General features: G+C 42.5%; 1 protein-coding gene across 3 annotated transcripts in view; it reads left to right on the top strand.

Moving 5' to 3' along the window:
• The window catches only part of GPATCH8 (G-patch domain containing 8), a 984,951-nt gene that overhangs the window by 34,114 nt on the left and 924,877 nt on the right, over positions 1-25,960 (top strand). For 2 of the 3 annotated variants that reach the window (XM_044055084.1, XM_044055085.1), the window contains exon 2: positions 18,682-18,756. In XM_044055084.1, coding sequence (XP_043911019.1) covers positions 18,682-18,756 — 75 coding nt within the window. Of the gene's footprint in view, positions 1-18,679; positions 18,757-25,960 lie in introns of those variants that run through there. The other variant, XM_044055088.1, reaches the window with a different exon arrangement.

Here is a 25,960-nt window from a genome sequence, read left to right as displayed (position 1 = left end):
TGTTGTGGAGTTTACTAAACAAGTGGGAGAAACAACTGGTCATGTTATTGCTAGGTATGATACACTCATGGATGAGTGTCTGTACACTGAAAGACACAGTAATGTGGCAGTATTGTTGCATTTGGAATTGTGTAAATACTGTAATAATACAAATAGCTGAGAAACATTGCAAACATAAACCAGCATGGATTCTAGAGATGGCTGTTTATATCACATGGGATCGCCCATTTCCAGCAGTTCAAAAAATAGATGCAAGAAAACCAAACTTTTTCAGGAGAAAAAGGGAAAAGGCGAAAATTGCTAGCTACACCGAGTAAGTACAGTGTCTTACAGAGAGGCATAAAGTCATAAACCTCACAATTTGCAAGCAGAAACTAAAGCAGTGTGGAAGAAAGATACCCAGACAGTCCTAATGGTAGTATCAGTAACTGGACTAATAAAGAATTTGCAGGATTACTTAAATATGCTGCCAATACATGTAACCGCATATGAACCCCAGAAGTAGACAATTATGGGTACAGTGCAGCTGCTGAGAAGAGCACTATTGGCTGATATCAAAGACTGAGACAATACTGATGAACTTTAATCGTGCCCTGATTATAGGAATGGGGACCATTCCCATCATGGTATTAGAAACCCAGAATGCTTGGAGAAATTAAACTGGGAGAAAACATACTTTGTTGTGCAGTTACAAAGATGCAGATAGCAAAGAATTATGTCTGTATTCACTCTGTTGCAGTTTTTTAACCTCCTTCGTATCAGCACTCTTGTGGCATAGATTGCAGTTAAGCCAGTGGGCATACCTTGAGTGCTTCCCCTGCTTACGTAGTGTTGTGCGCAGCCCTCCGTAGTAGGCCCATTTAAGATATTCCAGTCAGTGCCTCAGTCCACGGTTTGGTCTCCTCCAGAGTCTGAGGCACTAAAAGCACTCTCCCAACACTCTTCCCCACAGAGAGGAGGAGTAGACATTGCCTTGTCATTCGTCTCTCTCCTCTCGTTTGCTTCTCTGGCTCCTGGGCTTCTACTTGTACCCTAGTTAGTTGTGTCACAGGTCTTCAGGGTTTCTGTTTTGAACATCTGTACCTGGAAAGCACTGCTGTGGGACTACCACTAGATTGAGTAGTCTAATACATAAAATATGTTAAAAAAAAAAAAAAAAAAGTGACTGATGCATTGCATTATATAGATGCTGCTTCCAAGGTTACGGCATGAACTTCCCTTTGCCATCAGAAGTCCTTCATTGACCTCCTTCAGAAAGAGTCTTGACATTTTTGGAACTGTAAAATAGTAATGTGGAGCTAGGCATTAACTTCTTGAAGGCCAGTATGTTATGTTTGTTAGTCGAAATCTGTATTTCTGCACCACAGAACTGACTAGGTATGGAAGAACATTGAATAAATTAGACAGATATATGGATTACTCAAGAGACAAAGATGATTATAAAGACTGAAAGTTTAATTTATTAAAATGTCTTTTAAGAATATCCAATGTGCAAAAAATGTTATTTTGTTGCAAGTAACCCATTATGTGGCTAGTGCAGTGGTTTGTGATTGTATAGTAGTACATAATACTGGCTACGTATATTGGTATTCAGTTTTAGTAGTGAATAAGTTGGCCTGTGACAGCATAATTTAATTTTAAAGAAATTAATCTAATTTAGGACATACTGCTATATTTGTATTCATTTGCAGTTTTAAAAGGGAGAATGTTTTACGAGTATACAGTAGATTTCAGTAATAAGTGCCGACAGTTTCAGTGAATTGCTCATCACGTGGTGTGTATATAAAAAAAAAAAATCAGTTTTAATAATAGCACTCAGTAATGCTGCACCACACACTAATTTTTCTCATTGTTTTGAACTCCCTGCCGTAACAGTGCTCATGGCTATAGGTATTCACAGGCTCTGTGCTTTAACCCCTTAATTTTCACTGTATTCATGACAGAGGTAGGACAAGAACTGTGGTGATGTGAAGTTTCAGCATGACTACTCTTCATCTTCCTCCGACGTGATACTCTCTGCCTTTAATTCTAAAACTGGTAGAGCACATGAAATGTCAAGCTGTCCTTGCTGGGTTCTTCTGTACAGTGTCTTTTTTTACTATGAAATTAAAGCCATGTTTTTTACTTGTACTGATTCCAGGAAATGTGAGTGGTGCATCAGGCCTTGGAACAAGCTTTACAACTGGACCAGATTTGACACCAGTCTTCCCTGCAAGTCCAGTTATTGTTGATCACTACAGTATGATGTATTGATGACACCCCTCACCTTTTTTCATGACAACTCAAAAGTTCATTCTCTTCCTTATAGTCCTCATTGATACCCAATCATTCATCCAGTTTCAACCAGTCTAACCCAGCATGTGTACATATGTTTTTGCCTCTGACGCAACAACCGGCCAGCTTCACAAAGCTCTGGGCCTCTCCCACACTTTTCTTTTGACTGCTGATGTTTATTGGGCAGTCAAAGTGAAGAATTTTTGGTACTTTTTTGCCATCTTGTAAAGACGTAGCTCAGAGGCTAAACAGGAGCAGCAGCAGCTGGGCTTCAGCTTTTATTCTGACAGATAATTCTCCAGTGAGGAACCCTTCCAAGCATAATATTGCACCCCTACCCCCCCAAAAAAATATATATATTTTACTTGAGCTGTTTGGCTGTATTTTCCTTTTAAGAAACCAGGTTTGTTTCTTATTTGGAAATTTCCAGTCAGAGATCACTATTTTTAGCCTTGGTTAATTGGGGGTTATTTTAGTGAGACAATGTGTTGCTTGTGTAAGTATGCTTACGAAAAAATTAATGTGGGAAATCTATTTGGGCAGGGACTATTGTGGAGTACATTAGTGCTTGTGTTTCACAGTGTGACAATTTTACTGCCATTTTTTTCTGTCAGACTGAAATTTTTTTGTGAAGGATTTTAATGTGCTGTTAATGCAGTACATTGTCTAGAGGAGTGTGTTTGTGTGTGTGTGTGTGTGTGTGTGTGTGTGTGTGTGTGTGTGTGTAAGTAAGCTGATTTGACAACTTCTTTCAGCCATTCCACTGAAGTTTGGCACATCTGAAGCATCCTTCTCGGACACCGAGTGGATCTTACCCCGCTCCTGCTGGTTTGTATTTCTCTATTCTTAGAAAGAAAGGGAAAAAAACTAGCCAAAAGAGCCCTTGCTGATTCCACAGGCACAGTTAATGCCTCATCCGACGGTGAGAGATTCTGCTTTGGCCAGTAGGTGAGAGATTCTGCTTTGGCCAGTAGTTGTTCTTCGGACCACTCCCTTATCTCTCTGGCTTCCTCTGGTGTAATCCTCTGAGCAGTCACAAGGGGTCAGTCATGTTGTCTTTTGATTTTTTTCTGCTGTCTGCACTGGACATGGAGAACCGTGCCCAGAGTAGGCATGGCATTGGGCACATGAGAGAGCTGTCTTTCCTAGAGCATGGAGAAACAGTGGGGGATGCTGCTCGATGTAGCTGGAGGAAGAGACTTTCTGACTGGGAGAAACATCTCCTCCAAATCTGTCATTGAGGTTCATGGATACTTGTAAAGAAAAAACACAAGGTTAAACATAGTTAATCTGAAGACATTGTGTATATTAGAAAAGATGACTTTCTTGCCTTAACTGAGAGTTGTTACAGGCTGTTAATCCTGGTACTCAGTGTATTGTAGCTGTGCAACAGATCAGCTGAATCATTCTAGGGAAAGACACATCAGAAATTTCTGACATAGACGGGTTTGTCTTTTGCAGATTTTGAAGCCCAAATATCACTCTGAGGAAACTTGGTCCTCACAACCCCCTTTGGGGGAGTTTTCCTTTTCTCAGACTATAGCTAGAATACATGAGGTTTTTGTGGGAATGAATGGATGCTCCCTGAATTGAGGAGAGATTAAATGTTACAAGTAGATATCCCGTTCATCCATTAGTGACAGTCTTGGAGGATGTATTTAACTAACTATAGCAACCCTGATTCTCAACCTTAACTCGTCTGTATTACATAATCGGACTTTTAAAAGTTTGAACGTCATATGGTCGACACCATATGATCAAACTTTTAAAAGTTTGAAAATGTAATAAAAAAAAATAAACCAAAGAAAAAACCTACCTGAACAGTTTAAACAGGATGGCAAGCCCCCCTGCACCCCCACACCTCTCATTCTTTAAATATACTAACTCAGAGATCGCACTACAGTGCAGAAAAGGGAAATCTTCTCATTCCGCACTGTACAGAGATCTCCGTTGAAACGTTCGAACTTTTAAAAGTTTGATCATATGGTGTGGACCATATGACGTTCAAACCTTTAACATTTTCGGCAATGTGCTATAGACCCAACCTTAACATCCCAAAAAACAAACAGGCTTTATAAAATTCCTCAAACGACAAACATTTATTTTCCCGCCATGCTGCTGGTATATCCCCTGATTTCACCAACTGGGAACAGTCTATTGGTGTGCTTCAATCCTCCCCCTTGGATACGGTGGTAAATATATTGGCTTGATTTGGTAAGATATTTTTTTTCTTCCACTTTGGTATTTAAAATTCATAAATGTCAGACCCATATGTGGAAGTTTGTACTTTTGTGTAGAGACAGTTTGAGAGACTTGGCTACCATACTTCCCTTGAAAGAAGTGCCTGTCTGAATTTTATTGTTGCTAACATTTCTCAAGTATTTAAACATGCCTTGGGGAGTCTGTATGATTGTGCAGATGTGTCTAGGGCCACTGATTCTGCTCCAGTTTTGAGGAGGTGTACACCTGGGTACATAATCAAAAGTTTTCTGTTTGGGGTGAGGTCTGAAATTTTGAATTCTGCTTTAGATAAGAAGGTTTTATTTTGCCTATCTGTGACTTGGGCCCTCAAACAATTTGATAGAGAGGGATTAATTTGGGGAGTTTACCAGATTTTTCAGGCCCCCTCCCTTACAAGTTGCCCAGATCATCTTTCACATTTAAGAAAAAATAAACGGTCCCCACTTTCTCAGGTCAAAAAGGGGAAACAAAGTTGGCAGGAATAGCAAGAAACAGTGACCCTTTCCAAAAAAAAAAAAAAAAGAAACCATTTACAATTTCAGAATGACTATACCAGCATTCTTTTCCGCATCCCTTCTGCCGCATCTCTCAGAATCTGCCCGCAACTGATTCTGTAAATTTTTCTTAGTAACAGGCTGTTGCAGACTCTTGGCTGTTCAGGTGGGATATAGTTGGCAGTGGATGCAAATGCTTCCTGTCGGGGAATTCCTTCCTACTCTCAAAACCCAAGCAGAATTTTTTTCCTCAAGTTCTTCAGCACTTACCCTAGCAGTCATAGAACCAGTGCCATTAAATCAAGGGGCAAAGGATTTTATTCTGCAGTGTTCCTGATACCAGGTAATGGGTCGTCTTGGAGACCAGTTCTAGCTTTTTCCTTTCTATATCTGTACGCCAAAGTTCAAGATGTTGACCCTTCAGAATCTCTCATTCCATAGGGAAGCCTCATGGTAGTATTGGGTCTAAAGGATACATCTTCACATTCCAATAGCCAAAGGCTTCAGGAAATTTCTCAGGTTTTCTGTGTATAGTTCACAATTTCAGTTCTCTGCATTACCATTTTTGTGATCTACAGCTCTAGAGGTGGTAGCAGTGTCTATCCCCAGTCATAGCTTATTGCAGGCTGAATATCATGCATATGTTTCTGTATTATGGCAACTTTCTCATCTTGCAGAGTCTTTTCCCAGATGTTGAGTCATTTCAGTGTTTTTCCCCCTCTTCTGACTAATCTGTGGTTCCAGATAAATATTGAGAAACCTCCTTGACCCAGTCACTCATATTGTCTTTCTATGTGTCTTATAGACACCCTGCAGCAAAAGGTCTTCTACTGTTATATACGAGAAGGTGGATTTGTATCATTAATCCTTCCTGAACTTCTCAAATCAGTCTCTGACATAAACCAAAGAATATCTCCGGATTCTGGGGGTTCACGGTATCCGATTCTCATGACAACTCTTGCCAGGTTACAGATAGGTTCATAAAGTACTAGGCTAGTGATACTAAATGGTCTTTTAAGCCTAGCCATGCTTCCCGTAATGATTAGACAGGTTTTGGTTGGTCCCTTAGGTTATTGTGTGGGGTATACATAATATGGCTGGCATCTACAAGCTTTCTTTGTCTACTAGATACACAGGTGCTGGACCAGGGGTAAATTTACAGTTCCCCATCCACTGATCCAGGCTGTGTTTGAATAGCATGAAAGAACTATTTTACATGGATTGGAAGCATGTTTCAGAGAAGAGATACAGTGGATATAATACATACCCCCCTGTTAAAATGCCAGGTTTTTGTGATATAAAAAAATGAGACCAAAATAAATAATTTCAAAACTTTTCCCACCTTTAATGTGACCTATAACCTGTACAGTTCAATTGAAAAACAAATCTGTTAGGGGAAAAAATATAAAAAATAAAAAAAACGTACAATAGGCTGGTTGCATAAGTGTGCACACCCTTAAACTAATACTTTGTTGAAGCACCCTTTGATTTAATTACAGCATTCAGTCTTCTTGGGTACACACCTGCCATGAAATAGAGACTCTGATTAACCCCAAATAAAGTTCATCTGTCCTAGTAGGATTTTCCTGACATTTACTCAGTTGCCTGCTACAGCAAAAGCCATGGTTCACAGAGAGCATGTTTGTTTGTGTCTTTCGGCTTTTCCCAGTTAGGGGTCGCCACAGCGGAACTCCGGTCCGCTAATGATTGAAAGTATAGATTTTTACGTGCTGAGTTGCCATCCCTGACACACAACCTTCAACGAAGGTACGCCCATTCACGCATGTCTCCACACATACCTTTCAACAATGAGATCCTTTTGATGCTTTGTATCGGTCAGGAGAAGGGTACAAAAAAATTTCCACAGCATTGGATATACCATGGAACACAGTGAAGACAGTCATCAAAAAGTGGAGAAAATATGGGATAACAGTGACGTTGTAATGAACAGGACGTCCCTCCAACATTGATGAAAAGACGAGATATAAAAACTGGTCAGGGAGGCTGCCAAGAGACCTACAGCAACACTGAAGGAGCTGCAGGAATTTCTGGCAAGTACTGGTTGTGTATTACATGTGCCAACAATCTCTCATATTCTCCATATGTCTGGACTATGGGGTAGGGTTGCAAGACTGAAGCCTTGTCTTGCACAGAAAAACATCCAGGCCCAGCTAAAATTTGCAAAACAGTACATCAAGTCTCCCAAAAGCATGTGGAAAAATTGTTATGATCTGATGAGAGCAAGGTTGAACTTTTTGGCCACAATTCCAAAAGGTGCGTTTTTGTGCAAAAACACTTCGCATCAACAAAAGAACACCATCCCCACAGTGAAGCATGGTGGTGGCAGTGTTATGCTTTGGGGTTGCTTTTCTTCTGCTGGAACTGGGGCTTTAGTCAAGGTGGAGGGAATTATGAACAGTTCCAAATATCAGTCATTTTGGGGCCAAAACCTTCAGACGTCTGCTAGAAAGCTGAAGATGAAGAGGAATTTCACCTTTCAACACAGCAGTGACCCCAAGCATACATACAGATCAGCAAATGAATGGCTTCACCAGACGAAAATTAAAGTTTTGAAATGGCCCAGCCAGAGCTCTGATCTAAATCCAATAGAAAATCTGTGGAGTGACCTGAAGAGGGCTGTGCCCAAGAGATGCCCTCACAATCTGACAGATTTGGAGCTCTTTTGCAAGGAAGAGTGTGCAAATATTGCCAAGTCAAGATGTGTCATGCTGATAGACTCCTACCCAAGAAGACTGAATGTTGTAATTAAATCAAAAGGTGCTGCAACAAAGTATTAGTTTAAGGATGTGCACACTTAAGTGAAGTTTTTTTTTTCCCTCTAACAGATTTGTTTGTTTTTCAATTGAATTGTACAGGTTATAGGGCACATTAAAGGTGGGAAAAGTTTTGAAATTATTTTATTGTGGTCTCATTTTTTTATATCACAAAAACCTGGCATTTTAACACTGGTGTGTAAACTTTTTATATCCACTGTGTCTGTCCCCCAGCATGTGTTATGTTGCAGATGAAGGGAAAGATTCTGTGTTGGCTGGAAAAAAAAAAAAAACACACACATAGACCCAACATTTACATTCTGTGGAATTTCAAGTCCTAGTCTTTGGCTTTATGGAAAATAAACAGCACTGGTAGAGACTAAAAGTGAATGCAAGTCTCCCCTTTTCTCCTCTATCTCCAAGCCAATCTGTAACTACAGGTAACTTAGTCCAATATGGCAAAGGTGCTCTGCCTGTGGGATTCCTCAAACAGACCAAAGCACACAAATGTCAAAGAATTGTTGGCTGTGATCCATGCTTAAAAGTCTGATCTGATGTTGTCAGTCTTCATTCATTCTTGACTGTTAGGTCTTGGAACCAACTCTGCCATTATAGCAAGCTTGCGCCAGCCAGCAACTCTCAAGCCAAGGCTACCCACGGTGCCTCTCTTCCCTCAGATCTCATTTGCCGTGTAGAATTACGGACGCATCAGCCGTGCTCTTAGCTAAGTGCTAACTTTTTCACACATATGTTTGCATGTAAAAATTATTTTCTTAGTTTGTAACTTATTTTTCGATAGTCGTTACTGCTGTTGTGTTTCTTGAGTGCAAGTGCGTTATCTTCCCTGCTTACCTTGTCGAGTAAAAAGTCTTGATTTACCATTATTGTTATAAGCCCCTCCCTTCCCCTTTGGTAATTTTTTAAATACCATCGTTGGTATTCCCTTATCTTTCTTCTTCCTCCCCTTACTCTTTGTGGGTATTTTTCTTTCTCTGTTTTTTCTGTTACTTCTTTTGTGTGGGTGAGCAAGCTTGTAAAAGTCCGCATGCCTTATGTATATTTTTTTGAAAGATGGCAGAGAAACATAAGGGAACCACTAGTTTCAAGCAATGCAAGGAATGTGGCAGAACGATGCCCCACTCGGATGGGCATCTTTCTTATGTTTACTGTTTGGGATGCCAAACTTAAAAATTCAACCGCCGTGTGAGCTCTGCAAGGGTTTCAGTGCTCAAACTCATACTGTTGAACCTATGAAAGTCACTACGGCACCAATTATTTCATCGGTACCAGTGACCCCCTCGGCACCAACAATAGTTTCCCCATGCCGGTTACTTCCTCCTCAGCAAAACAAATTATTGGTCAGCCGACCACTTTGCCGAAGGTCGAATCTGTATCCAGGGCTGGATACTCTCCAACTGTTGATCCCTTCTTGGATCAACAATTGAGTCCATTCCTTGAAAAGCCAGAATCACCCTCTGGGATGTCAGTCTGTTCCACTAGGAGTCTTTCAGAGCTTGATGCAGTCAGATTAGTGGATCAGCTCTTAGCGGCCAGAGGCTTTCCTGCCCTATCTAGGACCTCTCTCCCATCTGCAGCAGAGTGTTACTCTCCCAGGGCATCCACTTATCTTCCTCCTTCAACCTCTCTGCAGGCCTTGGAGGTCTCGACTTCGATGTTCCAGGTGCTGATGGCGGACCTCACCTCTGTTGTTCTGGATACGACTGTGTAGTTGGCTTCATTGGAGCTGTCCCTCCCACGGAACTGTGACTTGGCTGCCAGCTCTGGAATCCCTGGAACAGCTCTGAACTTTGTTTTTTCCTCCATGGTGCCGTCCATGGTTCTGGCAGTTGAGAGTCCTCAAACAGCTCCTGTTCTGGAGGTGGTCTCATCTCTGTGGGGTGTGACCCCAGTTCTGAGGTTATCTTTCTCTGTTCTGGGCTCCCATCCCTCTTCGGGCAGGCCTGCTTTCCAGATTATGGAGAGAGCTCTTGCCTCAGCAGGTTTGGAGTTGGCAGTATTTCTGTCTGAGTGTCACATCTATGTATCTTCTGGTTCGCAGCTGTCACAATCTGTTACATTGGGGCAGCGGGCACAAGAGCAGCAAAACATCTTGCTGCAGGGTACCCTCTCTCTTCGGAGTCATCCTCAGATCTCTACCCTGAGGAGCCACCCCGTAAGAGATTGTGCAAGAGGATGCACCTCTATTCTCCAGAAGAATCTGTCACAGAGGATACAGATTTCGATGAAGGGTAAGGGTCCCCACGGTCACCCCCTGAAGATGTCTTCTTCAGAGATATCCTGAAAATATTAAAATAAGAGGAGTGATTGGAAGCCCACAAACCCTTCCTCTGAGGAATCTGTTTTCTTGCAGGCATTTTGTGCCTGACCTTCTACTTCCTGGGTGACCCCACCTGCCGATGAGCTGGTCAAACTCATCGTGCACATCTGTGGAAGGGTCCTGACACTATAGAGCCAATCCCCCAAAGACTGGACAAAAGTCTTTCTGTGCCCGAGGATCAGCCTCACTGGTCGAAGGTCTAACAGTAGATGACATGTTTGTGGTGGCTGCCACAAAAAAGGAACTCGCCGAAGAGAGTCCAGCTGTTCATCCTTCAAACAGCAGCAGCCTGATTGCTTACCTCTGGAAGTAGTTTGGGGAAGAGTCTCTCTGTACCAAACAGCTTGGCACACAATAACCTCAGATTCTTTGGTGCAGACAATAATTGCCAGAGGGTTACCATATCATATCCCCTTCAATCTTTGCCCCAAACCAGAAAGACGAATCCCTGATGTTCTACCCAGTCATAGGAATTTAGCAGCACTCGAAATCCAAAAGTTGCTTCAAAAAAAGTAATCCAAACAGTCCCACCAGATCAAATAGGATCCAGTTTTTACTCGAGATTCTTTTTAGTACCAAAAAAGACAGGGGACTGGAAGCCAATTTTAGAGCTCAGTGTGCTGAACAAGTTTGTTCAACAAAATTTCTGAATTGTCACGGTTCAGTCTGTCCTTCCTTTTCTGGAGAAAGACGATTGAATGTGCTCTATAGATCTTTAGGATGCATATTACCACGTAAAAATGGACAAACTCTCTGTAAGATACCTTCGCTTCCAGTTAGGAGCCAGTCTTTGCCTGTTTCAGGCACTCCCCTTTGGTCTCGCCACAGCCCCCAGGATGTTCACCAAATGCATGGCAGTGGTAGCAGCTCACTTAAGGTTATAGGGATTCCGGGTGTTTCCATATTTAGGTGACTGGCTCCTCACCTCCCCCACCAGTCATCTCCTGCTTTCCATCTTGGACTCCATTCTAAGGCTTGCAGAGTTCTTCATCTCAATCAACAAAGAAAAGTCAAAGTTATCCCCCACACAGGACATAGAATTCATTGGAGCAAGACTAAATGCAAGATCCTGCATGGCTGCTGTTCCTTTTCACATACTGGAGAAGTTAGGCACAACTAAAGACAAAGTTCCAGTCCGCCAGGTCTTACAGCTCCTTGGGTCCATGGCAGCGGCAATCACCTTAGTTCCACTGGCGAGACACAACATGAGGTTACTTCAGTGGCTTCTAATGTCACAGTGGTCAGTGTTAACTCATCCAGTGTCCCACCTGATCTGAATAACCAACTGGTGCAAGCAGGACTTAAAATTATGGACGAAGCCAGAAGACAAACTTTGGAGCCACCCGTTTTCCCCCTGTCAGCCCAAAGCCATAGTGACCACAGATGCATCCCTGATTTGGGGGGGGGGTCATTTTCAGGGAAAGACAGTCCAAGACACTTGGTCCCCTATAGAGGCCAGTTTGCATATCAACATCCTAGAACTGGGGACAGTGCTCTTAGCATTGCAAGCATTCCAATATGCCCTCCCTTCAGTGACAATTGCTGTTCAGTCAGACAACTTGTCAGTAGTCCGACACATCAACAAACAAGGGGGAACCAGATCCTACCCCCTTTGTCGGGAAGCTCCAAGAGTTTGGTGATGGGCGATCATCACCAACTGCTTTCTGATAGCAATGCACATTCTGGGGAACTCAAACGTGATTGCAGACAAACTGAGCAGATGCATTCTCCTGCCTGACGAGTGGTCTCTCAATCCCATTGTTGTGGCAAAGATTTTTCATTGCTGGGGTCAGCCTTGCTGCGATCTGTTTGCCTCTCCCGCAAATGCAGCAGCTGCTTTGTCCAGGTCCCCCCTCGGGGGGGGGGGGGGCAAGAGATGCTCTTCTGCACGATTGGCCCCCGGGATTTATTTCCCAATTTATAAAGAAAGCCCAACGGTTGAGAAGCACAGTGATTCTCCACCTTATTGGCCCCGTCAAGTCTGGTTTCCCTTTCTTTGGCCTCACTTAATTTACTGCCCGTAGATTCTGGATCCAATCCCAGATCTGTTGTCTCATCTACAGGGTCTGGTCCATCCCAACCTTCAAAATCTCAAGCTGACAGCTTGGTTTCTCCACTTCCAATAATTGCCAGATGAAATAACTTATTTTCCCCAGTACAAAGGATACTCCTGGGTTTGCATAAACCATCCACCAGAAAACTTTATTTTAGCAATTGGAAGAGACTTGCACTTTGGTCTGATGAAAAGGATGTTTATCCTTTTTAGCCTCAGTCGACAAGGTCTTGGAATATTTGTCCAACTTATTCCAATTAGGAGCCTCTACTCCTCCTGTTTAGAGTTCATCTAGCTGCCATTTCAAACTTCCATAATGGTTTCAGTGACCTTTCTGTGATGTCCCACAGTCTCTGCAAAACCTTTCTGAAGGGCGCTTTACATTCAAAACCACCTTTCAAAGAGCCCATTGCACCTTGGAGCCTAACATTGGTCTTAAAAAGTTTGGTCCATCAGCCTTTTGAGCCAGCAGCCACTTGTGATATTACAATCTTATCTTGGAAGACTCTATTCTTGGTAGTGGTCACATTGGCCAGGAGAATCTCAGAATTGCAGGCTGTGTGTATAAAATACCCATATATCATTTTTCACAAAGAGACTATCACTCAGGCTAATTCTTCTTTTTTGTCTAAAATGGTATCAGATTTTAATATAAATCAGTCCATTGATGTACCAAACAAGGGAGAATATTGTTTACATTTGTTGGATGCACATTGCATTTTTACTTGGATAGAATGAAATCTTTCAGAAAATCAGACCAGTTGTTCCTGTCTTTTTCGGGTCCTAGATTTGGCTAGTGAGTTTCGAAAGTTACCCTAGTTTGAGAGATTACATCACTTTTATTTATCAACATAGTAAGCTGTACTTGTCAGCAAAAGTTAGGGCACATTCTACCAGATCTGTTTCCACTTCAGTAGCTTTTCATTCCAGAGCTTCTGTGGATGATATATGTGCAGCTGCAACTTGGGTACTCTCCATACCTTTATCACTCATTACAAATTGGAAACCGTCTCCAGGGGAAGAGCATCCTTTGGCTCTATGGTATTCAGAAATAGCCTTCCCTAGGGCCTCCCACGGTCTACAGTAGCTAGGGACTCTGGCCCAACAGTCAAGAATGAATGAAGATTGATAACGCAGATGGAACGTTATGGTAAGAACATAACTTTTTTTTTAGTGGTCTCCAGGACCTTTTCAGGCTGTTACAGACGACACAACAGTGATGTGGTATATCGACAAACAAGGGGGATACCCAGCCACACCCTCTGTGGAGACTGGCTATACTAGCTTGGAAGATGGCTCTTCAGCACTCCTTAACTCTCCAGGCATCTTGCAGTCTGAGTAAAACACAGTGGCATACACAGTGAGCAGGACCAAGATAGACCCATACAAATGGAAATTGAACTGAGGCGGGTCTTCCAGAAATTGGTCTTCCTTTCAAAACAGACAATGGAACAAATTCTTCTCTGGGACTCCTTGCAGGCAAGTCTGGAAAATGGATGCATTTTCATTCTCGTGAATGAGAATGTTTCTTTATGCATTCCCCCTTTTGCAATGCTATCTGGGCTAATTCTGAAGATTCAGAAGGACTGTCCACAAATAGTTGTGGAGACTCTTTTGAAAAAGGCAACACTGGCTGTCCCTGCTTATGGAATTTGCCAGTGGCAATTACCAAAAGCTTTCTTACAGACACAAGATAAAAAGAGTTTTATACAGCCCTGTCTCAAACATCTTCAGCTAACTGCCTGGCTAATTCAGTTCTGATTACTTATAGGCACCTCTTTTCATAGGATGTGCAGCCAAGTACTAAGGGAGGCAAGAAAATGTACTAGGAAGTCATGTACTGGTAAGTGGAAAATATTTTCTGCTTGGAGACCGTCAGGGAACGTGTACCACTGGTGGTCAAATATCTGTGCAAGTTGCAATCCTACTGCATATTTTACTTTACTCCTCTGTCGAGGTGAATTTGGAGACCATTTCAGCATGTCTGCCATGGATCCTTCTCTCTGTTGTTTTTGGTAAAACAATTTCTTTGAGTTTTACACCCAACACCTTCCCATAAATGGTTGATGTGTATTGTCCTCATCTTAAGGCCCATAGGAGTTGTGAAATGCCTTCCTCAGTGGATACCAAGGTACATATGGCTTTAGAAATATTAGCTATGGGGACCTTTCAGCTGACCATTGGGGGGTATCCCAGGCATCTGACTCAAGGATTCCCATCAGTTCCTCATTGCCATGCCACACCATGCATTGGGGACCATGTCTGGTTTCCTTGAACCACAAAGAAGAAGGGGATACACAATATGGGATTTTCATGATGCAGTTTATTTCACTAAGGTATTGGGGGCCATTGTCAAAGGCAGCAGCAACAGTCTGTAACATTTTAAGACATACATTGGTTGAGAATTGAATCGCTACTAGTGCATGTTAAATAGCTATTTGGTGCCCTCTGGATGGGTCTACATGTTGGTCCTTCCATGCAGGAAATTTCAGAATGTTGGGTGAAAAGGGGGAGATGACTGCGAACGTCAAAGAGCTATTCAATTCTTAAGTTTAAAAGGTGTAGAAAATCCATGCAAACGTTGCTCCTTCTACTGATGTCAGACCAGAGGTTAACAAGAATTGACCCTGGTATAATTTGCAGCATCTGCTTTAACTGCCCTCTTGTTTTTAAATATTTTAAGTAAATAAATATATACGTACATGTATGTGTGAGTATATACACACACTTGGACAGTACTGTTTTTTGGCTGTTACCTGTGCTTGGAGTCTGTATTCCAGGCTGTAACGTGCAGAGAAGCTTCCTTTAGTGTTCCACTAGGACAAGGCATCCCTTTGTGCTTAACTTATCAGTATTTTTTGGGCTACTGCTTAACCAAGCCATTCATTTGCTATTTTTTTCTTTAATCCTCTGAAGAGAAGGGGCTCTTCATTCCTTAATATGCACAGACAGCTGAGATTTGGCACAGTGGCTAGCATTGTCTCTTCACAGCAAGAGGTTGCCCAGTTTGATTCTCGGCAGGGGTGCCTTCTGTGCAGACTCTGCATGTCTTCCCTATGTTCATATGGGTTTCCTCCAGGTGCTCCGGTTTCCTTCCACATTCCAAAGACGTGCATCAGGTAGATAGGACACACTAAATTGGTCATAGATGTGTGTGTTTGTTTGTGTGTGTGTTTGTTTGTGTGTGTGTTTGTTTGTGTGTGTGTTTGTTTGTGTGTGTGTTTGTTTGTGTGTGTGTTTGTGTGTGTTTGTTTGTGTGTGTGTTTGTGTGTGTGTTTGTGTGTGTTTGTTTGTGTGTGTGTTTGTGTGTGTGTTTGTTTGTGTGTGTGTTTGTGTGTGTTTGTGTGTGTGTTTGTTTGTGTGTGTGTTTGTTTGTGTGTGTGTTTGTGTGTGTGTGTGTGTGTGTGTGTGTGTGTGTGTGTGTGTGTGTGTGTGTGTGTGTGTGTGTGTGTGTGTGTGTGTGTGTTTGTGTGTGTGTGTTTGTGTGTGTGTGTGTTTGTGTGTGTGTGTGTGTGTGTGTGTGTTTGTGTGTGTGTGTGTGTGTGTTTGTGTGTGTGTTTGTGTGTTTGTTTGTGTGTGTGTTTGTGTGTTTGTTTGTGTGTGTGTTTGTTTGTGTGTGTGTGTGTTGTGGAAGAACTGCCACTGCAGGGCTAGCCACCCAGCAGTATAAACCTTGACCCTAGATGATTGTCACTGGTGAAATGATGTCCCAACCTCATGTACAAAAATGGGAAAAAGGAGTTGTGAATGGATGGATGGACAGCTGGGATTTTATTTGCAAATGAATAAAGAATAAAAAAAAACATAATTAGCTATTTGTTTATTTTGCAGATTGAAAAAGGAAACTATTGTACTTAGTCTTTCTAAACTACTTTCATTTCTTATTGCTGTACAGCTGATGGCAGATCTTCTCCATGGCATATCGGAGCCCATTCTACTCAGTTCGCTAGAGCCACCACTGCTTCCCATAGAGTGGTCACCATATAAGTTATTCAACTTTGTCAACACTTTTTCCATACACTGTAATTTAAGAGAAGCCTTCAGGGCCAGTGCAGGGTTTCCCTGTGCTGTCCTGTAAAGCCTTTTCTCTCCTGATTTTTTTTTTTTTTTTAATGCTTTGGGTGTCTTAGCAAAAGTGAGGACTGTAGCAGTGAATACTACAATGAACATAGTACAGTTTGCTGTGTTAAGCTTAGCATAATTGTAGGTATTAGAATAGGTTTGCTGTTGTAATCCAGCTGCACTCTTTCCTTTCCCTTCTCTCTGTTGTCCTGTATACTGTGCGCCTGTGCAGCAGGGGTTGGGATGGCACCCTAGTCTTATTACCTGCACCTTCACTTTCACTTCCCTTCCAGACTCCTCTTCCCGTTTTTACTTGAACCCTGTCTACATGGAGGGAGTTATTGTGTATCTCTGGGCTACAGAGAGCTGTTACCATCTGGTCCACTTGAGTTTTGGTGCCGGGTCTTCTCCCTGGCATCAGACAGAGCAAGAAAGATCTGAACATGACACTGGACGAAGCACCTGTTATACCACTGGCATCCTTGTTTAGTTGTGGGATGGTGTCACACAAAGTCCTAGGAGAGGTAGAGCTGGAAGTTGAGCGAGCCAGTAAGACTTACCTGCAGACTGGAATCCCAAAAGTGAGAACTGCAGGAGTGGGATCTACTCAACCATTTACATTTATGGCAAGCTCCTAACACAGCCAAACTTCTTGTACTGAAAAATAAATAAAAGGCAAATGTCCTGATGGTTTGTCAGAAATGTTTCCACCTTTTGTTTGAATGTTGCATGAAACGTAACACTTTATTTAAAAGATCTTAATATGTCATAAAACAGAAGCAACTAATCTTCTACACACTGACATTCTGTGCTGTCAGTGTTACTAAAATTAAGTAGCGTGTGTTGGTTGAGGGTGTGTTTTTGTTGTACATTATTCAATATTTCAGTAATAAATGTCATACTGGGGATATGTGAAAAAGGAGACAGATCTAGCTTGGGAATTGCCTTGTGCTTCTTTGATTGAGACAAGTCCAGAAAAAATAAGTCTCCAGGGTTAGTATTTATTGTTTTTCTGAAAAATTGCGTCCGGTACTTTTTGGCTGTGGAACTCCAAAACGTTTAAAACTATGAAAAAGAGATATAAATCTGTTATGTATTTCGATTGGTTAGTTTTGTCTTGCAGTCCATCAGTTTTAACTTGCTGTCCAACTTTTTTTTTTTTTGTTATAAGGCAGTATATTTTACTTCAATAATGTTTTTATTTACTTATTTAGTTCACTCCATATGTGAGATTCCTGATATGCTTAAAAGTTCAGCTGTCATGATAATTTTTAGAAGTTTTCTGAGAGATATGAAAAATCCTTGTATTGCTTCATTTTAAAAGTTTCACAGTTTCAAAAAGGAATAAACCTTACTTTGCTGTTTTGAAAATTGATTTACACTTCCTGATAGAGTTTGAAGGTGTTATTTACTCTAATATCTGCTGACAGGTAAAGTCAATAGACAGTATAATTTAAGAACAGGTGCTCATGCAAAACTTGATTATCGTCTTTTTAAATTGATTTTTCCAGCGCTCAGAAACTTAGCACCACAGCACATAGTGCATAAGCTGCTGAATAGTACTCTTTCCCCCATATCAGAACTTTTCTGTCATCTCTTTCATATATAAAAATAATTTTAAAATGTGCAATTTCCTTGCACTGATGTCAACAAGGAAAAACAGGGAAGTATAACCTCTGTGACATTAGCGTAGGTTTGCTTCTGCAGACTTTAATGGACACACTACTATGAATGTGTTGAGGTGCCCCATTCAGTTCTGTGGAAGCATCAGACCTTAACCCATAGTAACATCACAACTAGAGAAACTACATTTTTGCGGGTTTTGGTTGAGTAAAATTTATGAAGCTTTTTATTAAAAAAAAAAATGGACAAAAAATAAAGGCAAGTAGGAAAATACATTGTTAAACTTGACTCAAGTGCCACAATGTACATAGAATCATTGGCAAATCACTTTAAATAAACAGTAATTAAAAAGACCTTGTTAAATCAGTGGCTAAAGTAATCTGCTCTTGGAGAACATTTAGGTTAATAAGAAAATTTTGAATATGTGCACCCTTATTCTGGAACAATTTTTTAAACCACACTGACATAATTTAAGTTATTGTTTTTCTAGTCTGTGTACATAGTCCGTATTTGAATTTATTTTAGATGTCCATTGAAGTGTCATTAGGGTGACAAACTTTTTCCATTTTTGCTGGAGCAGCCCTTGGTGGTGTTAAGAGCTATATCCTTCCGTAAAGTTAGTGCTTACATTACTTCCTAAGTAACATTTTGAGCAGCAGATGTTTAACCAGTAACTGTAGTGTTGTTAAGTAAATTCTAGATTATCATAGCCATTATAACCCTTGACTGCACTGGGAGTTTGCAGTGAGTTCAGACTGCTTGTGAACTGTCTGATTTGCCTTTTGTTTAGTCATTTGCTAATAAATGTACATTTCTTCTCAGGGTAATCACTTTGATCAGTATGAAGAAGGACAGCTGGAGATTGAGCAGGCATCCTTGGACAAACCCATTGAATCGGTAAGCAGCCAGTTTCACTTGCTGACTGGCTAAGTCTGCACTGACTGAATGTTGGCTGTGTATGTGTGTATAAAGTAGCTCCGTACCGGCTGTTATTGCTAATTTAGTACTTGGGTATTTTAACCATACTGACACGTGACCTATTTTATACCCTTATTGGTTAAGACTTAAAAGCCCATAAAAGATTTAAAAATTTGATTAGATTTTTTATAATCTGCTTTGAAAATTTTTAACCAGTACTCAAACATTGTGTTTTTTTTTTAGTGCAAAACTAAAATGTATTTGTGCTTATTTGTGCTTGTGTTTCAGAGAATGAGTGTTGAGAGTGCATTTTGTTGGTAGTGGGATGTATTTCTGATTTTTAATTTTAGGTCATTATATTTTGATACAGTCCACAAAAACTTCCTACCGTTAGTATTTACCAAAGTAAAGAAGCGGATTGTGTTTCTTAACTTGTTGGTGTAAGGGTGAGGTACATACTATTAGTCAGCAGTACCAAGATTGGAGTGGTATTAGGCTATGTAACTTGCTCTCAGAAATTGCCATATTTGCACAAGTTTTTTGTGCCCCTGGGGGTATTGGCCCTTGACAACACTGACACATGTTAGAGTTCTCTTTTGCATGGATAGAGTGATGGAGAACTCAATGATTGTAGCAGTTTAGCCTTCAAAGGGGTAGATGAAAATTATGGTAGCAGAAAATTACTTTTTCCAGCTGGTGCTAAAGGAATGCATTTCTGTGTATATTACTCTATTGTTCTCAGCTGCTAAATAGCTCCTCCTTTAGAGTAGACTGCTCTTATTTTGGATCCCGACATGATTTTATATTTAAGAAGTTGTGGGTGTCAATCATATTGAACAATGCTGCTGCAGTAACCTTAGCTATATGGGTTATATAATGCCAAGGATATAGTAGCTGGCCAGCTTCCAAAGTTTCAGAGCACCTTACACTTTCCCAGACTGTCACTCAGCTTGAGCTGAGCTAACTAAAAGCCAAGTTTGGGTGGAAAGCCCTTCAGAGCTTTACTGCCACTGAAGTGTATGCTTCTCTTAAGGATTTTGAGGATTAGCCTTTGGCTTGATGCTGTTCCTTTGCTGGGTAGACAACTTTCCTTTGGGGGAAAACCTTCCAATTTCAAAATACTGTTGTTTCACCACTTCTGTGTTCAGGAATATTATTTTTAAAGCTAGGAGTTGTGTGTTTTATTGGATTGTCACAAGAATGTATTGTACTTTTGAATGGGAGAGGTCTTTTTTCCTGTCATTTTAAAAGTTGTGTAAAGTAACGGCCATTTTTTTTACACTGGGAGAATTGTTTATTTTACTTTTTAGGAGCTAGCAAAGTGTTTTAAAGTGCTTTCTTTTCTTTTTTTCTGTGAAAAAAAGTGACTTGACTTAATAGTTTTTTTTCCGACATTTACTTGTCTTCCTTAGGAAAGAAGCACCATTTTAGGCTTGACCATGGAACAAACTACTGGTCCCATGATTGGGGGGGGGGGGGGGGGTATTCTTCTAGCCATAAAAAGAATAAAGTTAAGCAAACAGCCGTTGTCACCACAGCAGGCTAGGCTAGCACTTTGCCTCCGCTTCAGGTGGGTGACTCTGCTGTGGCCATTTGTACCTCACACATTTGGTCTTTTACCCCAGATCCCTCTGGTGTAGTCTCTACTGCCAGTATGGACTGGGAGTTAGCAGCCTTCTCCACAACTGTTGCGGTCCCCTCTGTTGACAAGGGTGAGCCACTCTTATTGATCATTGCAGAGGGAACAGGGAAGGCTTCTCTTATGTCAAAAATGCTGTGACCATCCCCGGGGAAGCTGCTGCTGCCAATAGTAACATGGTTGGCCCCATTTTTCTTGTCCAAAGGAAAAAAAAACTAATCATGCCTGCTGTTCCTCAAATTTCCTTAGACAAGAGTAGTTTACTCGGTCTTGCTCGGGGTTTAATTCATGCTATTGATCCTCCTTAAAGTAGTCTCTGGTAAAAGAAAAGAGATGCCTCTTTTCCTGAAGAGCTTCAAGATACTGAAGCTGAGCAAGAATATGAAGGGACAGATGCAGGGTTTTCTGATCAGATTTCAGATTCAGATTTCAGATTCAGACTCTGAGGAGAAGTTCAGATTCTGATCCTCCCTGTGAGGATTTTGCTTTCTCTGAGACTATTGCGACAATGTGCCAGTGCTTTTTCAGTGGGAGAACACTGAGATTTCTGTCCCTCAGAAAATATGAGTTGTTACAGAAGGAATTTTCAGAACCTACACCCATTCTTCCTTGTACGTGTGCTTTAAAGGATTTGTGTTTTACTGCCAGCAACTTTGCTTTTAGTCAGCCAGCCACCCCTAAAAAGGAATATAGGATGTATACAGTTCCTCAGTAGTTTTAAGATGGTCTTCGTGTTTCACTGTTGTAGTCCTCACATTTGGGTTATCCCTGCCAGGGTAGCCCTTGACCGGCCCGAATACCAGAGACTTAGTATTTCTATGTTGGTTGCTGTCGCTTGAAGACTGACGTCAGGTCGTCAGGAGTACAAAGTAAGGCAGCCGATGGCATTACATCAGTCTTTCTTGCCGTGGAGCCTGAAGCAGAAGTAGTTCGCACGAGTGCCTGTAGGCCGCTACCTGAGTTTTCATCTACTGAATTGAAGTTGAAGTCTTCTAAAGCTAAGTACCCCATTGGGGATCCTTTTTTGCTTGCACTAACCGAAGTCAGAAAAAGGTAATAATTGTCTCGCCTGTGGAAAGCAAATAACACACTGAGACATTCACTCTTACTTCGTCACTTGTTTAGGCCCAGACCACGACGTCCCCCGTTACTTCTGTGCTTTGTTCAGTGCCAGAACTATCCGTCGTCCGGCCCTTATTGTAGCCAGATATTTTCGTTTTCAGTCCTCTAATTCCGATATGGCTACGGTAAGCCATCAGACAGCAGATCTTCTAAAAAAAAAAAGTAAAGATAGAGACGCACTGCACAGGTTCAAAACTACTGTCTGCTTCCGTTAAGCTAGTCATCAGTCCTCCGGTACTCAGTGAGGTGCTTTCACAGCCCCTTATGCCTGCTTCAGTTGATTCGCAGGCCGCTGCTGAGACTCTTCTTTGACTAAGGATCCTGCAGTCATCTCTACCTTGGATGGATCCATAGCCGGTGAGCAGGCAGCGGCATCCGAGGAAGTCCTTTGCACTACTGAATCACGACACAAACCGACGTCTTCTTTCGCAACTACCGTTCTTTCAAAAACTACAGAGTTTCTTAGGCCCAGGGTTCGAACCACACCCAAGAAAGCAACGACCCACTCTCGGGCGCCTGCTTCCTTGCCTCAGTCTCAAATGCTTAAATTGGGAGAAGACCTTATCTTGCTGATCAGGGGGAGCCAAGCTATCTCCTCCAAAAGGAAAAGAGGTTTGTCCCCTGTAGTTTTGTCTGAACAAGAGTCTGATGACTCGGATGCATCAGAGTATGAAGACATGCAACCCCTTTCCACTAATGAGAATTCTAATGCAGAGGACTCCATTCCTTCAGCCTCTTCCCCCAGAGGATTTTTCCTTTGGGGAAACCCTGCATACTTTAAGAAAGCATTTCCAATGGGAGAGTCAGGACTACCCTCGGTCTAAAAAGAGACTCTGGGAATTTCTAGATCTTCCACAGCACAGACCCTTGCCCCCCCCCCCCCAATCCTGGATGTTGTGGAGGATGTTTTCCTGGAATCCAGCTTGGCTCCTGACGCCCTACCTTCTGCTCCCAGAAAACCAGACTGGTACTATAGAGTCCCTGACTCACACAAATATAGGTTCATAGGTAGGTACTAGGCTATCGGCCCAAGGGCCTACGTAAGCCTAGCCAACAAGATTCCATGGCTTAAGCCACCCAAGAAAGTTATTTTCTTGTGTCACTGTCGAGCAGAGACACAAAAGTAATCCCCGGGGTGTATTTCCTATTTCCCATCCACTCATCAAGATTTTTCTTGAAGAGTGCTAATGAAGAACTTTTGCTTGATATAGATGGGCATCTTGTTCCAGAGTATAGGAAGTCTCTGGGACAGGAATATATCCCTCCAGCGTGTCCTGTTTATTGTGGTGACAAGGTTTAGGTCCCTAGAGCGTGTAGCTCTGAGGGATTGGGATTTCTTTAGGTGTAGCATGTCCAACAGCTCTAGGTTTGACATAGCTTTATATGTTAGGCAGAGATCATCTCGGAGTAGGCGATATGCTACGGAGTAAAGCTGGAGTTTTTTGAGGCGGTCAGTGTAGGGCATTTGTTTGAGGCCAGTAATCCTCTTTGTGAGGTACTTCTGTGGCCTTTCCAGCTGCTGCAGATGTCTTGTGAGTACATTCCATGGGCTGGACCTGTAAGAAATCCTTAACTGTTTGTATAGATTTTGCTTTTTCTTCAATCTTTTAAGACCTCTTCTGCCTTAGTGCCAAATAAATTATCTTTGTATCTTTTTAAAAATCCAACAGCTGACCCGGAGGTCATTTCTCAAGGGCCAAAAAGGATTAAAGCAACCTCTGCTAAGAATCCCACTCCCTCAGACAGGGATTCCCGAGCTTTGGACAGATGAGGTAAAAAAGTATACACCTCAGCTACTCTTGCTATCAAGGCACTAAATTGTCAGTTCCATATGCTGAAATTTCAGCAACATACCTTGGAACTCCTTAAACAAAAAAATTCTTCCTTTCCTGCTTGGGCAAATTCTAAAGAATTACAAGACTTAATGCATTCTGCAAGTCAAGTAACTAAACACACTTTGCATTGTGGTTTTGACGCCCTAGAAGCTTCTTGCAGGGCAGCAGTCACTGTATCTGTCATTAGAAGACCATGCATGGCTTAAGGAACAACCCCTGCCAGACCATGACAAATCCAAACTGTTGGATGCCCCCTTGCACAAAGATAATTTATTTGGCACTAAGGCAGAAGATGTCTTAAAAGATGGAAGAAAAAACAAAATCTATGCAAACAGTTAAGGATTTCTTACACGTCCAGCCCATAGATTCAGCAGGCATTGTCCTTCCAAGCACTGGTTCTTTCCTGCTCTGAGTAAGCCATCCCAGCTTAGGCCCTGTGGAAACAGACCCCCCCAGACAGCAGCCCCAGGGAATGCAGAGATCTAACCAGTGGACTGCCTCCACTTCAAAACCAGAGTTCTAAGCCACCGCCTTATGGTAAGATCTCACAATGACTCACCTCCTCCACCCCCCCACCCACCTTCACCTACCCCTAGAAGGAAAACTCTCCTTTTACTCAAGCACCTGGGCCACCATTACCAAGGACAAATGGGTTCTGAACATTGTGTCTCAGGGAAACAAATTTTTATTCCACACCCTCCCAACCCCAACAGGGTTCCCAGATCTACCACCAAATCAGTGGGCAGAGGCTCAAAAGCAAATCCTTTCCCTGCTGTCTGAGGGCAGTAGAGCACGTTCCTGCAGAACAGATAGGCCAAGATTTCTACTTCAGACTTTTTCTGGTGCCCAGAAAAGAGGGCACCTGGTGCCCCATCCTCGATCTATCCATTCTAAACAGCTTCCTGGTGATGCCAAAGTTCAAAATGCTCACCCTCCAGCAGCTGCTACCCATGCTGTCCAAGGACGCTTGGCTGGCCACCCTAGATCTAAAAGAGGCCTACCTCCACATTCCTATCAGGGAATTGTACAGGAAATATCTCCGCTTCAGGGCAGGATCTCAACACTTTAAGTTCTCTGCGCTTCCCTTTGGCTTATATACTGCTCCCAGAGTTTTCACAAAATGTCTGGCCTCTGGCCATTGCCTTTTGCAGACAAAGAAATATTCAAATTTACCCATACTTAGATGACTTCCGTATTCAGGCAGACAGCCAGGAAAAGCTGCTCAAACACCTGGCCATTGTAAAGACCCTGCTACCCTCCCTGGGTACACAATCAGCGAAAAGAAATCCAAACAGGTGCCCACCCAAAAGATAATCTTCCTGGGAGCAAGTCTGGACACAGCATCCCAGATGGCATACCTTACACCAGAGAAAAAATTTTCCTGACAAGTCTACTTCTCTCAACTAGCCACCAGGCCACAGCTATCTGCAAGGAAGATTCTCAACTAGCCACCAGGCCACAGCTATCTGCAAGGAAGATCCTGCAAGCTCTGGATTTCATGCATCCTGCATTCTACTCATTCCATATGCCAGACTGCATATGAGGAAACTTCACTGGTACCTAAAGAGCCTTTGGTGACAACACTCTCATGACTTGGAAACCCTTCTGCCTATAATTGCTTGCCTCAGAAAGGATTTTCTTTGGTGGGCAACAGCATGCTGCCACAACAAGGGACTGCCCTTCTACATACCCCACGCACCCAGACCCTCACCACAGACTCATCAGACTACGCTTGGGTGCACACCTGGACGGCAGGTGCATACAGGGCTGTTGGAGCCCACAGCAAATCCCTCTGCACATCACTCAAAAAGATAATGATGGCTGTGCAGCATGCCTTGATAGCTTTCAAACCCCCTTCTCTCTACAGGGGTTCTCCTGATCAAAACAGACAACACCACTGTGATGTGGTACATCAACAAGCAGGGAGGGCCTCATTCCTACCCTCTATGCAGGCTGTCCATCACCCTTTGACTCTCAACCTCTTCCATGCTGTCCATCACCCTTTGACTCTCAACCTCTTCCATGCATGTACACCTATTAGCACAATACTTACCAGGCTCTCTCAACTGTCTGGCAGACCAGTTAAGCAGAAATCTTCTGGACCCACACGAGTGGCAACAAAACAGAAGTACCTTCACCCTAATAACTCAGAAATGGGGCACCCCGAAGGTTGACCTCTTTGCCTCCCATACCAACCATCAGCTCAGCAAATTCTGCACCAGGAGCATCACTGCATGGCTTGGAAAGTGGTTGCCCTGTCCTTCCCCTGGGTCAGTCTATAGGTCTCTGCCTTCCCCTCCCCTACCTCTCATCCCCAGGGTGCTGCTCAAAATAAGGGAGGAAAAACCAAGGACCATTCTCATAGCTCCAGATTGGCACCGACAACAGTGGTACCCCTTGCTGCGCAGCATGTCCCTGCTGCCTACTTGGCATCTTCCTCAGATTCTAAACCTCCTGACCCAGAGGCAAGGGGAATTCTTGCATCCCCAATTGCAGACACTCCGTTTGGCAGCTTGTCTTATTCCCTAACCCCTAACCAATCTGCCATCCTCAGTAAACCGGTTCTGGATGTTATCCGGGAGGCCAG

The sequence above is a fragment of the Protopterus annectens genome, chromosome 13.part0 (genome assembly GCF_019279795.1).
Source record: "Protopterus annectens isolate FY-2018-M chromosome 13.part0, PAN1.0, whole genome shotgun sequence".
Taxonomy (NCBI): domain Eukaryota; kingdom Metazoa; phylum Chordata; order Ceratodontiformes; family Protopteridae; genus Protopterus; species Protopterus annectens.
The sequence above is the reverse complement of the archived record's forward strand: the minus strand, read 5'-3'. Positions and strand labels throughout refer to the sequence as shown.